Source organism: Gavialis gangeticus, unplaced genomic scaffold, assembly GCF_001723915.1.
Source record: "Gavialis gangeticus isolate Ggan-Ray unplaced genomic scaffold, GavGan_comp1, whole genome shotgun sequence".
NCBI classification, from domain to species: Eukaryota; Metazoa; Chordata; order Crocodylia; family Gavialidae; genus Gavialis; species Gavialis gangeticus.
Window position 1 is genome coordinate 25,248,431 of NW_017729002.1, and position 17,533 is coordinate 25,265,963.

Genomic DNA, 17,533 nt, shown 5'->3' on the forward strand with positions numbered 1-17,533 from the left:
TATAAGTTTATCAGGGGTGACCACCAAGATCTGGGGGAACGTTTGTTCACCAGAGCGCTCCACGGGATGACGAGGTCGAATGATCATAAACTACTGCAAGACCGTTTCAGGCTGGACATAAGGAAGAATTTCTTTACTGTCCAAGCCCCCAAGGTCTGGAACAGCCTGCCATCCGAGGTGGTTCAAGCACCTACATTGAACACCTTCAGGAGCAAATTGGATGCTTATCTTGCTGGGATCCTATGACCCCAGCTGACTTCCTGCCCTTCGGACGGGGGGCTGGACTTGATGATCTTCCAAGGTCCCTTCCAGCCCTAATGTCTATGAAATCTTTATAGTGAACATTTTTATTCTTTGTACCTAAGCTTCATTTTTACTTTGAAAGCACCTGTTGGCTTATTTTAAATGAGACTGATGCCTGTCTGTTTCCAGACTAGCTCAGAGGTACCTAGTTATCAGAGAAATTTTGCCTGTGACAATTACACAGCTAGTAAGGGAGCCTGTTAAACTCCATTCACAAAGCAGGGGGATTTGTGGGGCCGACGCTGAACTTCCCATTGCGGATCTGTCTGCCCCTCTCGAGGGGTTTCTACTTCACCCACAGCTGCTCCAACTTGGCTGCTGGAGCTCAGAGACTGGGGTAAACCTGGTTCAGATCTCGAGACAAAATATTGTGTAATCTGCACATTAAAGTGAGCTTAGACAAACAGGCAGGCTGGTGCCATTATTGACAATGTATGCACCTTCTCTATAAAAGACAATGCATGGTGAAGCAGCAATGCACCAAGTGTTACATTAGTTGTGACAAGGGATGGCACCACCACTTTCTAAACTAGACCTAGTTCAGTCCCTTTAAGCCAATGCCTGGTCATTAATTACATCTTCTACATGAGTTCTGCTTTACTAACAGGCGTGAAAGAAAGTAAGGACTCAGAACAAGGAAGGTGGTTGATAGGTTTGGGGACCTGCCATAAATCATTTGCAGGCTGACAGCGACTCTGGAAGTGGCTGCAGTGCTTTGGAAGATTTAACTGGAAGCTGGAAGTTAAGAACAAACAGAGGATGACAACCTCTACATGTCAGGCTGTGCAAGCCTGAGCTCACTAGGGTGCAGGGCTGTGCAGTGTCTCTTTCTCTGTACCAGCTATACAATCCTGCTGTTTTGCACCATCCTTGTATCAGCAACCTGCATCAGCCAGGCAACCAATGGGACAAGCATCCTTGTAGACTTTCTACACTGCAATCTTACAAGAGAAAGATCACCACTGTACTGTACAAGGAAACAGCAAGCCCAGTAATGACAGTACAATACTAAATGTGTAGAGCAGATATGTACCTAGTGTGAATTTATTGGATTCCAGAGGAATTGCTCTTTGGGTAAAACATGCCCAGGCAGATAGAAGTTATACATGAGAAGTAGCCACATTCTGCTGCTTTTTGTCATCTCTGCCAGAAGCTGTACATGGGAGCCAGGGTGGGTGGAGGTGGGAATATGGCATGGGCTGCCCCAGGTAGGAGCAGGTGGGGCTTGGCCCCATGCAGAGTGCCATGGGGGCAGGCATGGGCCAGACTAGGGGGTGGCAACCTGCACCTGCACCACACTGCGCAGGCACGTTCTGTTGCATGCACCTCCCTTCCCTCCACTCTCAACCAGCTCCAGGGACCTAGTGGGCAGGCAAACCCTCACACATGTACACCCATCCCCCTACCCTCCACACACACACACCTCCCCCCAAGATGAGCTACTATGCGATCATCTCTATATACATTACTTAAAAAAACCTAAACCAGGTCTCTTTTTTTAAATAAAATGACAGTGTGTTATAGTAGATGTTTGATTTTTGATATATGATTTTTTTATCTGTAATTTGTTAAAATAACATCTGAAAGATTTTATGTGTGTAACTCACAACAGCTCTCAGAAACTCATTAAGTGGCCCTCCAGCCAAAATAATTTCCCACCCCCGAGTTGGAGCCACTGGTGCCCATATGGATTTATGCTTCTGCCAGACTGTTTCCAGTATCTGGTCTTGGAACAAGCAGCGCATGGATCGTTCCATGTGGTGCAGCTATCAGAAACTCTTGTAACAGTTACATACCCTACACAATTGGTTTTGAAAAACCTAATTTCCAAACTTCATTTTAAAAATTAAGCATCCAATTACTCATTTAGTCTTCTATAACCCTTCAGTGTGAGCTCAGTATTACAGCATAGGCAGTGTGTCCATCGACAACTGGACCCCTTGATATAATCATTACACAGTCAAATTATGTTGCACAGAATCCAGTGGTTGCCTGGCAACTGTAGCAGTCATTCACCACCTCAGGCCAATCACTACATCAGTCGACTTCCTTTTTTCTTCAGTATCAGGGAGGCTTCATCCACTTTTAACTCACCTAAGTGGTACTATTGAAAATACTGAACCTCTGCAAAGCAAGTAGGAAAAAACACTGCAGATCTAGTACTACCTGCAGTCATTGCCTGGACCAGCTCCTGCACTCTCCAGCTAAGGCATGTCTTGGGGCTTTGAACCCCTTGTTTTAATCAAAGGTGTCACTTGGATCATAAAGGAGAGTATGTGAAAAGTCAAATTAAAATAGCAGACCAACAAACCAACCAACCTCCATTAAACATTACCCATTCCCTCACTCATGGAGCAGTTGTTACAAAATTTCACTCCTGTGAACTAGTCACCCCTTCATATAATTTTCCAACCTCTGCAGAAGGCAACATTTTTATGTAAAATTTGCTTCGATTATTTAACTCATTCCTAGTCATTTCTTGGAAATTACCTCAGTAAATTACCTGAACTCACAACCAAAACTAAAGCACAAACAGCAGTTTGCAACCTCATATCGTGGCTCCTTGCCAAAGATGAGAAACAGTAGAGGAGGATTTTTAGGCAGCATAAAAGCAAAGGTAACAAATAATCACAGGATGTCAGTCACATGATGACTGCATTAGTGAAAAAGAACAAACAGATGAACTAAACTGCACATTAACAGTTTTATTCAATTATATAGTTCATTTTGACTGAATACACAGAATTTCTCTGAATACTTTTATATTTTCCTCTGAAGACTTATTGATTGCTGGATAAAACGGAAGAAGATTACAGAACAGTTTTAGATTAAAATGAAGCTATAAACATGTCTGTAACCATGTATTACAAGAAGATTTTTTCACATCCAGAAGAGTAGTATCTCAGCCATGTCCAAATTTTACTGGAAATGGACATATAAATGCTGGAAACAATCCCAAATAAGGCATCTGAGAACTATACATCTCAACTAGAACTACTGCTGATTTCTTTAAGTAGACTGTTATATGAAAACATTACTTTCCACATAGGAGAACAGACTGCCTTGCAAATGGAAAGCAGTTGGGGGCTTCTGAATTTATATATGTGGATTTCCTTCCTCTCTTGTTAGAGTCAGGTCAGATTAGGGGCCGGAAAGTTATATACCATCATAAATTTTAAATATGCACTTTACTGGGTCTATGTTAGCATTTAAATCAGAGTTTAATGGCACATCTGGAAACAAACGGAGTTCAAATTATTGTAGCTTGTCAGGAGTTTTACTTTTTACCTTTGTCCCAATAAATGTTACATTCTAAGTGAAACTTAAAAATAAAAATACATTAAAACTCCAATGAAAACCCAGCATAAACCACATTTTATGGACTTGGCTTTGTGCCCCTCTGTACAGATGACTCCCTGGGAAGGGTAACATTCATCAGGTCCTGGACTGCAGTGGGAGTCTTAATGCCAGCTCGGCAAAATGACTCATCTCAGGTTGTTTGCTTCGCTTCTTGATGTATTCTAGTGTTTTAACCTAGAAGAGAGGAGAAGCACAAGTTCTTACATATGCTTTTCTTGAAAATGAATTTCTGTATGGACATATGAAAGCATTTCAGGTACTGAAAACTATTCTCCTTGCATCCAGAATTTCAGTTCTCTTAGACTGAATGGAAGGGTGAAATATTTTTTAAACGCAAGGAAAGTGCTCAGGCAGCCTAAATATAAAAGAGTTTGTGTTACCTAGGACTCATTCTTAAGGCATCTTCCAAACAAACAGTTCTTTAAAGAAATCAATATGCTCCATATAAATGACAATGTTTTCATTTTAAGGAAGGAAATTAATCAGTTTATCTTCTTCACAATTATAAGTAAAAGATACCTAAAACAACAAAGGCCTGAGGAAGGCACTTTGTGCTTGAAAGCTTATCAGATGTTTCCCCAGTAATACAGTTGGTCCAATAAAACATTACCAAGAGAACCCTTGTTCCCTGAAGAAAGCACACTCCTTGCTGTCCTTACCATGGTCTTGGTGTCAGCAAAGCCATGCTTCTGAGCAAGGTTCCAGAGGTTGACAGAGAGCTGGTTTAGTTTGTTGTTCCGTAGATCTCCGTGAGCTAGGATGGTATTAAAGAAATAAAGTGCCAATTGGCTCTGGCGCTTCAGGGTCTGCAAAAAAAAAAAAAAAAAAAAAGCGCACACAACTTTTACAGCCAGCCAGCCAGCAAGCAGGTCACATTCTGTAAGGTCACACACTTCCAGGGAATCATTGCACTGACACCTGGACACATGCTCTGTAATTCAAGTCCTAAGAGAAGCTAGGACTTTGGTGCCTGTCCTCCCTGAAATCTTGCCACAATTTGACTAAAAATGTCTAGTCATTCAGCCCAATTCTAGACTAAGAGGGGGTGCAACAGAAGTTGCCCCGGCTCCAGTCTTTCCATCAGGTGTCAGTTGGGCTCAGGGACTACGTGCTTCACCAGCTTGCACCCTGGACTCCTGAACATCATCAGCACCACCGCCGCTCTGCTGTTCTTCATGCTCTCAGTACTGAGTGCGGCAATGGCTCTAATACCTTGCAGAACTATTCGAAAAGTCCCAGAGCGCAAAACACACCTGAGATCAGGGCAGGCTTTGGGGTCCTGGTGGATCCATGAACATTAGCCCAAATTAAAGAGTTCAGAAGACTCTTGAACTGATGTTGACATCACTGGCATTGTTATTTACACCTGTACTGGAGACACTGCTGTTAAGAGACATGGCTGAGGGGTGGTGTGCCTGCAGCTGTGCTTTCTGCTCAGCTCACTTGCAGAGACTGCTAATTCAAAGCAGAACCCTAATCTTCCACATGCTGTATCCAGTGAAGAGTAGTTAAAAGCAACTGCACAATGCTGGTCACCCCACCACATCAATTAGCCAATTTCAATCATCATTAGAGCCCTCTCTAAATTCAACCAGTGTTATCTGTGGCCAGCAACAGTATTGCTGAGGCCATAAAACATCACTTCCAGGAAAATCAGCTGCACATGCACTGAATCAAAAAGGAGGTGGCCTGTCCTGAGCACCCTTATTCTTGCAGCTAAATACAGGACAGGAAAGAAGATGCTCCCAGCTGAACATGCGACTATGTAGCAGTGTTAGGCACAGCAGCATGGCCTCAGGGACTAAACCTACAAACAGTCCCATCCTTTCCATTCAGTGGGTTTAAGTCATGGTAACTAGTAGCAGCAAAATTGTGAGAACAGCATAATACTGGATCTTTACAACTGCATCTAATTTTCTGCCACTCATGATTTTTTTTGCTCATGCTGCTCTTTACACTGGGAAGTTCTCCAAACCTGCCATATGCCAATCTGCTGTCCAAAAACTCTGGACAACATGCCTGTTCAGTGACTCGGAGCCATCCTACAGTCCTGCTCATTGGACTTTGATGGCAAATTCCCAAGACAAAGAAGTCTATTCTTTGTTTAACCAGTTGATCTGCTACACAAGCTTATGAGAATTTTATAAAAAATGAATAAAAAGTTGAACTGGCAAAGTCAAATATTATGTTGTACTGACTTACATAGTAAGAGGTTAGTCAAAACCAATACACATCACGTGGGCTCCTTTTCAGTAGATATACATCTTCCTTAAAATTTTGTTACAAAAATTCTAGGTCACTCAGCATGTTAAATACCCCCTTCATGTTAGTAACAGTAACAGCTTCCTGATACATTTATATACTGTAGGACAGGTTGGCAATGTTTTGGGGCAGTGGCAAAAACACCCACAACCTTGACTTGTAAGCTGCTGGCGTGCCAAGGGTGGATGGCAGGGGAGCCACCAGGGGCCCAATCCTTGTGGCAGTGCAGCCCCAGCCCCTTACCCACCATCCACTCCAAGATGCACAAGTCAAGCAAAGTGCCTTTTTGCATGCCATGCTGGCACCCATGCCCAGGGTTGCCTACCCCTGCTGTAGGACCCTTCATCTCAACAGCCCCCAAAGCCATTTACAGCCTATCTACAAGCATCATTTTAACTGGTGTCAAAATGCAACCATCCCTGGACACAACCATCCCCCTTCAGTCTGCCCCAGTAACACTACACCAACCGAGAACTAGCAATGAAGACAGCAAATTCAGAGGAAACTACGAGTTGGCAGAGAGTAATTATCAGAACTGAAATACTGCCTGAGCACTGCAGTTTGTTCAACACCAATCCTGCTGAAAGAAAAAAATAAAAGCAACAAAGACTATCTGATGTTATATATCTGTATGCATACAGGATGGTCACATTGCACACTTAGTGGTCTTCTACATGTAAAGAACTATTTTAAATTTTAAACTATTTTCAGCTGTGATTGGTGTCATTTTCCCCTCCAAATCAGAGTGACCAGCTATGTACTATTTTACACATTGGGATTCAAGAGAAAAAAATCTGCTTTCACATTTACAGCATTAATAGTAACCTTAGTGGAGAGTTAGCTTCCTGGGCAGAATTCAGGAAAAATGCGTTAGAGATCTCTCTCCCATGATATACCTTACTGTGCTGTTTTTATATATAAGTCCGTGCATGTGTGCACACACACAGTCCCAGTTAATTTCAACTTCAGCTAATATGCAACATACACTTTAGGATGCAAGACTTTCAGGACAGTTTCTCAGAAAAAAAGGGGACAGTCTGTAGTTTAGGTATTTAGGCAGGCACACAATCACAGATAGAGGATGGGGATCCAGTCAGGTGTCAAATACCGTAAAGCTAAGAGACGCACAGTCTTAGGAGGAGAGGCAGCAAAGCTTGTCATATAAAAAGAAACAAAAATGAGAAACAAAGAAAACTGGATTAGGATCATCCAGAAGGTCTGTATAACATGGCACTGACCTGAAACCAAAGTGAAAAATCCATGTCAGGATGTTGCCAGTTCCACTGACATAATCAAGATGGGGTTGTGGGTGGCGTTCCAGCTCGGGAGGATATTTATGGGCAACACAGACAAGGGAATTAACTGAGATTTTGGCAGCAGCGTAAGTCATGAGACTAACAATTCCAATTCCCACACCGAAGAGAATAGTGAACAGCCCTGCTAAACAGGCATTTTCCATCAAGTTTCAATGCTGCCGACAACACCAACATAAAGAAGCAAGACCCCAGAACCTGCTATGGCCCTCCTGTCCTACCCCCTCCGGGAAAGATCAGAGTATCTTCATTTAACATGGCAAAATGGAGAAAAATGTCATCTTTTGCATTTTAGACCAGACACACTTTCACACTGTGTAACACCATGATTGGAGCTGCCAACAGTCATTCTAGTCTTCCAGTGAAATCTGCCAGTCTTCCACTGACATCTGCACCTTCAAAAAGCATCATGCCAAAAGCAGCATAAGGCATTTGGAGATTCAGAGAGTTGCTTCTTCTGATATGTCTGTGCTGTTGTCACAACAGTGGAGTTTGGAGATAACCAAGCTAGTTTAAACCAGACAGCTTGGAGACCAGTCTACTTGTGCCCACACAGAAAGCAACATGGGCTAACACAAGGGGGGGACAACTTTTTGGCATGTGTGCCACAAACTACCCTTGTAGCTGCCCCAAGTGCCACCAGATCCCCATCTCCTGCCCAATCTGCTGAGCCCGCTCTGGGCACCCTACCTGATGTACTGCTCTACTTTCTGCTTCCTATACCGTATTCCCTGCAAGTTTTACTGCTTTGCTTTCTGCTTCTTGCCCTTTCTGTTGCTGTGCTGCCTGTCCCCTCCCTTATCTGCTGCATGCCACACACAGAGGCTACCTGTGACACCTGTACCACAGGTTGGCCACCTGTGGGCTACATACTCTGCATTTGGGGCAGTTACTGCAGCATGTGTTGACCTCTCTGCTCCTATGGCAAGAATGTTCTCAGTGTGCAAACTTATTAGGTAAAAGATGGCTTTGGTACTTCTACCTTGCACTGCAGTCACAACAGCAACAGTAGTGACAACTGTGAGATGCCATGAGGGACAGCTTCTCTTCTCCTTTCATATGGAGTCCTTCAGGGCCTTACTAACATCTCTTTCTGGTCATTAGGGAAGATCCTAAGATGCTAGACGAAGGTCTGCATCTGTAATCAAGTTGATAAGCAGCACCATTACAGAGGTGTTCCAGCATCTGGGGTAAACCAAGCAGCTAGATCTGAAGGCAGGTGAGGCAAGCACAGGCTGAGCAGGAGGTGACACTGACTGGAAGAGAGGAAGCATAAATGATCTGGTGGCAGCTGTGAGCTTGTCATTTTGTGATCAGCTGTCCTGTGTATTAACACCATGCACACACTAAGCGCAGTCCTCCTCACTCCCCCTGCACATCCGAAGAGTAGCTGTAGCCAGAACCGCCTGTTTCAGAAGTCCCAAAGATGGAGTCCCGTTACTGTGAAACAGCAATCTGATTTTGTCGCTTGCACCCTAGAAGCGCGCTCCAGCATAATCAACGTTGGAGCTACTGCGGGGTCAGCAGTACCCAGACAGGCAGCAGCTTGCTTTCCCAGGAAGGCAAGCCAATGAGAGCTTACTACTGCAGGGCCCCATGCTCTATGCTGCCAGGCAATCAGGCTCTGGATCACTTCAAGGCCTCAAACCTAATTTTTAAAGTGCCCATTAAAGTCATGTTGAGCTTCTCACATTTTCCCTCGGCAACCCCTCCCACAAAAGCAGTGCTCCACATGGCTCAGATCATAGAGCAACATTCAAAAGCCGTAGCTGTCTTTTGCTAAAGGGCTTTGGCTGAAGAACTCTTCCTGTGGTGATCAAAATGGCTGCCACTCTTGCCATTAATTAGCAATGCATACATGTCCCATGGAGTAAGCCTTCCCACATAACAGCAAGCTGCCATAATGACCTGGCTGTATTTCTTGGGGAAAGGGGGAGTGGGGTGGAGGAATATGACTTTCATTTCTAGAGGTCGCAGCCCACTTTTGTTTTGTACAGGAGACTGCTCAATGGCTCCTGGTCAGGGAATCACGAGAGACAGCTGAAAGGAAACATTTTAAGGGGTTGTAAACTAACTCCAAATTGCTGGCAGTTCTGAAATTCACTCACCAAAATGAGACCATCTCCTCTGAAGTGCGATTTGAGTAAGGACTGGAAAAAGTCTGGACTTTTAGTACTTGGAAATAACAAAGAAACAGAACTGAAATAGTTTACTTCTGGTAGCTCCCTCTGTTTGTCGGATACTTTCCAAACCTAGGAGGAGGCATGGTACATGTCCTGGGAAGTTAACTAAACCATTTGAATCCTCTACTAACCAACTTGTAGTGACAGGGATTTAGAATTGTGTTAGGAAGAGCTTCATGCCCTTAATATCTTTAAAATAAAAAATGAGAACTGTTCTGTGCCTTACCTGCAGCTCACGACTCATACGTGCAGTCAACACTCATCCAGGCGCAGTTGTTTGTGATAGGGGGAGTCACTGTAGTAAGGCCTTTCAGTTGAAAGGACCAGGACCACGTGACCCAGAAGGGACTGTCTCCCTTCCCTCCACAAGGCTTACTCTTAGAATTTAATGTCTCTTACAAACTACACAGGAACAAACTCATGGACAACTGTCACTTCTAACCACTTTAAAAGGGGAGGGGAGAGCTGCTGCGAAGAATCACAAGCTGTTACCCTTTAATTGTGTGCCTGCCTCTGCAGCAACATGAATTAAGTCACTGTAACTTTAACAGAGCTACTCTAATGCTGATTCTGGAGCAAAACCCCACACTTCTGCCTAAAAGATGAGTGCATGTGGATAGTCACTGAGCAGACTATTAGCCTTTATAAAGAATCCTGCACTTCAAAATAGCATTCTTGCCCACACAAACACAACCACATGACAGTTTTCCAGGAGCTCAGATGTTTCAGCACAGATGCCATAGCAGCTCAAAAAGTAGCAGAGTTAAGAGAGGTTAAAAGAACAGAAAAAGAAAGGAGGGGCATATTATGGTAATATTTGATGCACTGCTCTGCCTCTAAATTGCATTTCTTGTGAAGGTATTGTATTGCAAGACAAATCAGTGCCCTTTTATGGGCTTCAGATAAAATGAACCAAGGAAAACCGTATCACAAGGGATGTGGTTCATGTAAGCAAGCAGCCTAGTATGCATAATAAAAGGTCATCAACACTGAAGTAATCAAAAAAAAAATCTTGGGTATTTGATGCCATGTGCTCCTTTAAGATAGACAGATGTGACTGTAATAGTCATTCCCAGCCCCCTAATTCCTCAACAACAGAGTTCTTTAATAAGCAAGAGTTTATACCTGGTCTTAGGTAGTGATTTTCCCCCCACAAATCTCAGCACACTTCACAAAGGCAGGCAAATATTCCCTGTTTTACATCTGAAGAAGCTGATGCAAAGTAAAGGGACTTGCTCAAAATCACAACCTGGCACAGACAGAGCCAGGATCAGAGAACAAGTCAGTCCCCTTTGATCACATGTCCGGTGTCCTGCTTACCATCCTATACTGCCTCCTGCTTCAGTGAACTACCAAGAGAGGCTCTTTTAGTATTCAAAAGATCAGCTTTCAAAGAGCTAAATTTCCTGTGATCACAAGGTCCAATCCCAATAGGACCTGCTCAGCCACCTTGGTAGAATGACAGATTGCCATGTGTGGGTCTTCAAAAAAACATCTTTAATACCAAAGCTCCATGTATTCTTCAAACTCGTTAATGATCTCATGGCACTGCACAAAAGTAAAAGTCTCTTTTGGTGGTGCAGAGCGCTAGTTTGCTGTGTTTCACTGTGGTGCTATATGTACAATAGTTAATGCTTCACTTTGAAGTGTACCACTGGATAAGGGTGAGGTTTGTTAATCTTATACTTACTTCATTAGGAAGAATAAAGAAGCAAAAGAAAGGACAATGCTTTTCAGAGCAGTAGTTGGGTTCCTAAATGCATATTGCTCAATACATTTTTGGAGGCAAACCTTATGGGTTACCCTCTTTGAAGCCTAAAATTTACAACCAGCATTTAAGTGGAAGGGAAAAAAAGCCCCTTAAACTGTATTTGACAAGTAGCTAAATAACACAACTTAAGTGCAGCCCCTCAGTTCCATCATCTTTCTACCAAGCACTTTTATTTTCCCCATACTTTAGCCCAGGGCTGTCCAACTTCTAAACCCTGCAAAGGCTGTATGCCACATGAGCGTCACCAGGCACACCACAGGCTGCCAGGCCACACCACATGCTCCCCTGCTCCGAATAGGCATCACCTTGCACATCTGCACCAGGTGCCTGCCTACTGCCACACTGCACCCCCACTGCTGCCCCGACCCCCTCTCCTGCCATGCATAATGCCTGGAAGTACTCCTAGCTCCCCGCTGTGCCATACTGCAGCAGCTGGAGAACACAGGAGGAGCCTGAAGACTGGCTGCTGTTGCAGGTGGAGCAGTGAACTCCCACCCACAGTTAGGTGGGAGTTCACGGGCCACAACTTAACCCCTCCTGGGCCACAGGCAGCCCATGGACAGCCCTGTTTTACACTATAAGCAACAAGTTTCAAGTAATACACAAGTCTAACAGAGGTGGTAAAAATAAGTAAATAAAAATAATAATAATAAAAAGAGTTGCTGCCATGAGAAATTAAACTCAAAACCCAACACGGCTTCAGGGGTCTTTGTTGTGGTGTCAAGAGGTGACTTCAGTTACACGGAGAGTGCCAGCCATCTTCCGTTCACGTCAGACTACTTCCAATCTGCGTAAACCCCAAATCAAGGATTCCATTATTCTGACAAGAGCTTTGATATAATCATTCCAAAAAAAGGTTAAAAATAAAATGATTGCTTTTCTGCACCTAAAGCAAATATTTTGCAGTCATGCTTTTGTCTGGTATTCAGAACTATTATAACTCAAAGGAGCTTTCACTGTCTTTAGTTCAAAGCAGGCTAGCTGGTCAACTCTCACTTAGTCTATTCAAGGTTACTTTGGTTCTGACAGTGAAGAACCTGGGACTGAGGGGAAAGTGAAGACAGGGTTAGATGAGGAGAGAACTGACAGCTGAATGAGAACAAGAGCAGAAGGTAGCTGAATAAACTTTAGCTACGTATGTCTACACAGCAGTCGAAGACACTGCAGCGTACTGCAAAAATACACAAGCTAGCTCTCCTGGGAGCACTGGCAGTAGGCTGGCTGTGGCAGCACAGAGGTCAGTGTAGGCTGCAGAATCTGCCCACGCAGCAGCCTGCACTGAGCTGCCAGGGCAAGCTAACTCAGGTACTGGGGCAGCCTACTGTAAAGCTGGCTTGGGCGGCTCTTCTCTGCACTGCAAATCACTGGTGTGACTGAACTGTCAACGTGCCCTGCATTACAACTTGAGGAAAAACAACAGCTGAGCTGGCACCAGGGCAGTAAGAATTTCCTCAGTCCTACTAGACTGCCTGGGCCATGTACAGAACACAGCTAAACACTCAGCTCTGCAACAGGACAATAAAATAGCACAGGGATCTGTTTTACTTTACTCCTCACTGACACTATTGTCTACCTAATCCCAGAGTAAATACCCAACTGAAATAGGACCATACACCTCTCTCTAGCTTTTCAAATGTCCACAGGGCTTTCCAAAAGTCAAAGCATATCTACAGTCCACTGTCCTTAGGAACAGCTTGTTTACTTAGCCTTGCAAGTGATTTTATGTTGCACTTCAGCAAAGATTAGAAGAGATGTACCTCATCCTTTCCAAGGGTCTTGAGGTGGTCCAGGATCTGTGTTATCACCGTCTCACACACCTTATTAATTTCAGCTAGGAATTTGGAGTCTCCACCATAGAGGGTATCATTGGAATCAACTGCAGAGGCAAGCATAAATAAATCTGAGCTTAACAGATGGTTATAAAAGTTTGTTTACTACAAAACAATAGCACATATCTAGACAGTATTGGTTTGGGAAGCTGCAAAACTGGTTCTTCATGAATATGAAATCTTCTTTAAACATCAGTCACTTTTGTAAACTCTCTCGACGATTTTAGGACTGCCGGATTGTGACAACAGGCATGTTGCCTACTTCAGGTTTTCAAAAAGATACGCTTTCACTCTCTACTAAGAAAATTACATTATTCTAAAGCAAAACCTAAAATCACCTGAAAAATAATGGGAGACATTAAATTCAGATAACTGTACTGATTTTAAAAAATGATAAATCACAAGAAATAACAGGTTAGATTCAATAACCAGAATGGTTTTATAAGGAACATCACCATTGATTAATGAGACTCAAATGATGACAGGGAAGCCTAACTCATTAATTACAGTGGTAGGTAGATGTGCAATAAGTACTCATTGCTCAGAAGTTCAAATATTTTATGGAGGCATAAGATAGACACAAAAATCTCTGCCCTCTGAAATGCCCTTGCCTTTTGTATTTGCTTACTATTCCATTACTCACCTGGAAGATGCACATGAAATCACAGTTCCCTTTTGATACGCCCCGTACATGTGTACACACATGTAACCCAAAGAGCTCATGTTGGAAGCAGTAAAAGACGGAACACAAAACTGATTACAGAACAGACAACGTAATTCAGTCTTCTCTTGTATACCATTTCTAATCAAAGAACCAGAAGCCAGTTTACTACGTTTTGAAGACCAAAAGCAATCTGTCATGTTTCTAATTTGCTGGGTTGGTTGGATTGTGTGCAAGGCCCCAAACCTGAACTCTGAAGTACTTGTCTCTTGTTTCTACAGAAACTGGAAATTCTGCAGCAACTTAAAGCTGAGGCACCATAGGTCAGAGGGGTGACCTTTGCAGCATCTCATTCTGGTACCATGGTCCAGCAGGAGATGGCAGAGAGGGGCTTGGAGCTGAAAGGCACCCTTGAAGGTGTGAGAGAACCCCAGGACCATTTCTCAGAAGAGCACCCAGCTGCACGTGGGGTTGGAAAGCATCACTGTCTTCCATGGAGATGCCAAAGCTAAGGAACTAGGTGGGAAATGCTGCTTCATCCCATGAAGGCTGTCCTCCCCACAGTCTGCATTTGTGTACCTAATGTCTAACACCAACACATTTGTATCAGAAACATCAGGAATTCCTGATTGCTGTTGCACTGGGGCTCTGAATCTTATGGCAATTTAATTTATCAGTAGAGTTTTAACGGCTGACAAAATCCACCATAACTTCACTTGCTTGCTACTGTTGTCATTTGAATGGTACCTGCAGTGAGCCAGGCATGAAAGCTATTTCACTGCAAGCTGAATTTACTTTAGACATCCACAGGCACTTTCAGTGCACCAGCCAGTAGCTGCTGGAGGGAATTACCATGTTTTGTTGATATATGACATAATTAAAGACACAAGAGTACTAGCATCCTCCTCTTTCATGTCACAGATCTCTAGGTAATAACCCACACGGACTTATCACCTGCAGGAAAGAAGAGATGCATATCTGCACTGAGGGAATAAGGATCTGCTGTCATTATGGACGTTAATTTTCTCTCTCAGAAAAATCTCAGTATTTCTAATAAATAACATTCTCATGTAGAAGGGGGAAAAAGAACCCCAGTGTCCTCAGACATACTTCACAATCATTCTGACAGTTTTTGAACCACAAATCTGTCTCTGAAGCAAGGCACTCCAAGATAGCCATACAAACATAGTGCTGTCTACAAAAGTGTTTCCCAGACCTAAGGGGGAAACGTATACATCACACATCTATCATCTGAAAACTTCAAAGCACTTTAAATTTTAAACTTCTGAATATTCCAGGGAGGCAAGTACTGTTTGTCCACTGTATACATAACAAAGAAAAGATCACATCCCCTTTCTTAGGCACACTGAAAAATTATAGGTAGATCTATGCTATGGAATAGTATTCCATATTAGATCAGTTGAGTTCTTTCCAGGCTGTTAAATCCATGAAATATTCTTGTCATGGCTGGTGACTTCTTAGCAGCCCATTTACCTGAAGAGCACAAACATTTATTTTATATCTGACTTCATCTGGAAATCAGTGTAGCCAAAAGAAGGAAGCTGTCCAGCTGCTACAGCAGAGGACCAAGAATTCAAGACACCCCAGTTCTATTCCCAGCTCTGCTAGCTTACTGACACACAGCAAAAAACCCTTGAATGACATGATGCCGCAGCTTTCAAGACAGAGGAAGAATTTGGAACTGTAGAATTCAGAATTGCATCCAGTCCCCTACTTTTCTGCTACAGAAGTGTAGCCATTTTTGGCAGCATACACATGTAGAATTTTTCTTTTTAATGACTGTAAAATTTGTATAAATTTACCACAGCAACTTTCAAAATTAAGTTGGCCGTCAAAGCACTGTCTGAATGATCTAAAACTATAGTCATGCCAGGGAGGAAACATCCTCTTGATTTTCCTTCCTAGGTAAGGTTGTGCCAACAATATCAGGTCAATATCAATTTAGGCCAAAGAACCCCATCAGGATCAGTGTAATCTATACGTTAAACAATCTTTCACAAAAGGGAGGAAGCAAAATCCAGGGTAGATATAATTTGAAGGGGAAACTTGGTCTCTTTTTTCTGTTACCTGGATTCTTAAAACATGACAAACTTTGGATCTTTTTCTCTTTTCTGAAAGTGTATTGTGCTATTATCCCAAGAGCCAGCAGGAAGATGGCAGTTTAGTGACTGGAATCTATCCAGATCACAGAAGGGCTTTTGCTACTTCCTCTGGCTTCTCTGTTTTGCTTTAAAAGCAAAAATTCTCCATCCAAACATAACTGCATATTTATTTATTTATTTATATATCTATATATATATTTTCTGCCCCCCCATGCCTCCTGGAAAATATGACCCCTCTATCTCCTCCAGTCTTATGACTCCAATATACAGATTAAAATTTTAGTAGGGAAATGTTTCTGTTTGCTACCCTTTAAATGAGCTGCCCATGTGAAAACTGGAAACAGGTACAAAAGAACTAGAAGCTTCTCCAAGAGATGGATTTTTTACAGTTAGGGTGGCCAAAATCTGGAACCAACTTCCCAGAGAAGTGGTCCTCGCCCCTATCTTGAGCAAATTCAAGAGGAAGTTGAATGATCACCTGTCTGGGGTGTTGTGAACTCAGCATTCATTCCTGCCTGTGGCAGGGGGTCAGGCTAGATGATCTGTTTAGGTCCCGCCTGATGCTAGCTACTATGAAACTATGGGTGGCACGAAGAACCCAAGCCTGCTTCCAGCGAGATGAATGGCACAGTTCCATGTGTTCAACTAGAATATAGCTGGTCCCATGATGATCAGAGGACTAACATTTCAGTTAAGATAGTTGTGATCCATCCCTCATGCATAGGTCCCCTAACTTTAAAAGGAGGAACTTGGGATCCTTTGTAGGTAACTTCTATCAAACAAGCCTTTTTCAAGTGACTTGTTCCAGCCTTTCTGCCTGATTCTACATCTTGAAAGGTCAGTGTGAGGCAAGAAATTTAGTAAGCTGTGGGAAAAACTGAAATAAATCTGAAGTCACTATATTGCAATAAATGTAACTAAGAAATAGCACCCATGTCAAAGCATATTCTTCACTCTAAAGTGTACAGCGTAGGCTAACATACTTACTATTTAGCAGAGTTAAAAGTGAATTATTTTTCCATTTAGGAAATGGGACTAGTTTTTCTGCACGGGAACCATTTAGTTTAGCACTAACAGGCAACTACTTGATGCATGCAACCTGTCAATAAAAGACTGAAACCGCATCTGTTAACATTTGCTGTAACAAAAATACATCACGGTTTCCATTATGAAATTTCAAGATACAGCTGAAGTTTTAAAACAGAAGATACCAGAGCTTAAGCCAGGGTCTTATATGTGCAGGTTACAATGCATCTTCTCTAAAATGACACCAGTTTTCAAAGTATGTAATCTTCTGTGTTTCTGCATTCTGGAATTTTAGATCAGGAATGAGCTTTACATTCTGAGATTTAGAGATATTAAGTAATACATACCACATTGACAGTTCAATCAAAAGAATAAATAAAACCCTTTACATATCTAAATGTGAATTATTTTCATAGTTTCATAGTTTCTAGGGTCAGAAGGGACCTGAGAAGATCATCTCGTCCGACCCCCTGCCATGGCAGGAAAAAGTACTGGGGTCAAACGACCCCAGCAAGGTGTTCATCTAACCTCTTCTTAAAACCCCCCCAGGGTAGGAGCCTGCACCACCTCCCTTGGAAGTTGGTTCCAGGCCCTAGCCACCCTGACCGTGAAATAGCGCCTTCTGATGTCTAACCTAAACCTACCCTGTGCTAGCTTGTGACCGTTGTTCCTGATCACTCCTGGCTGTGCTCGGGGGAACAG

General features: G+C 42.9%; 1 protein-coding gene across 1 annotated transcript in view; it reads right to left on the minus strand.

Annotated features, from left to right (window-relative positions):
* Positions 1 to 2,993: 2,993 nt before the first annotated feature.
* The window catches only part of LOC109290876 (UPF0505 protein C16orf62), a 56,960-nt gene continuing 42,420 nt past the window's right edge, over positions 2,994 to 17,533 (minus strand). Inside the window, exons 17-19 of the mRNA XM_019507700.1 lie at positions 12,950 to 13,068; positions 4,323 to 4,469; positions 2,994 to 3,837 (exon numbers count right to left, since the gene is read on the minus strand). Coding sequence (XP_019363245.1) covers positions 3,739 to 3,837; positions 4,323 to 4,469; positions 12,950 to 13,068 — 365 coding nt within the window. The 3' untranslated portion in view covers positions 2,994 to 3,738. The remainder of the gene's footprint in view (positions 3,838 to 4,322; positions 4,470 to 12,949; positions 13,069 to 17,533) is intronic.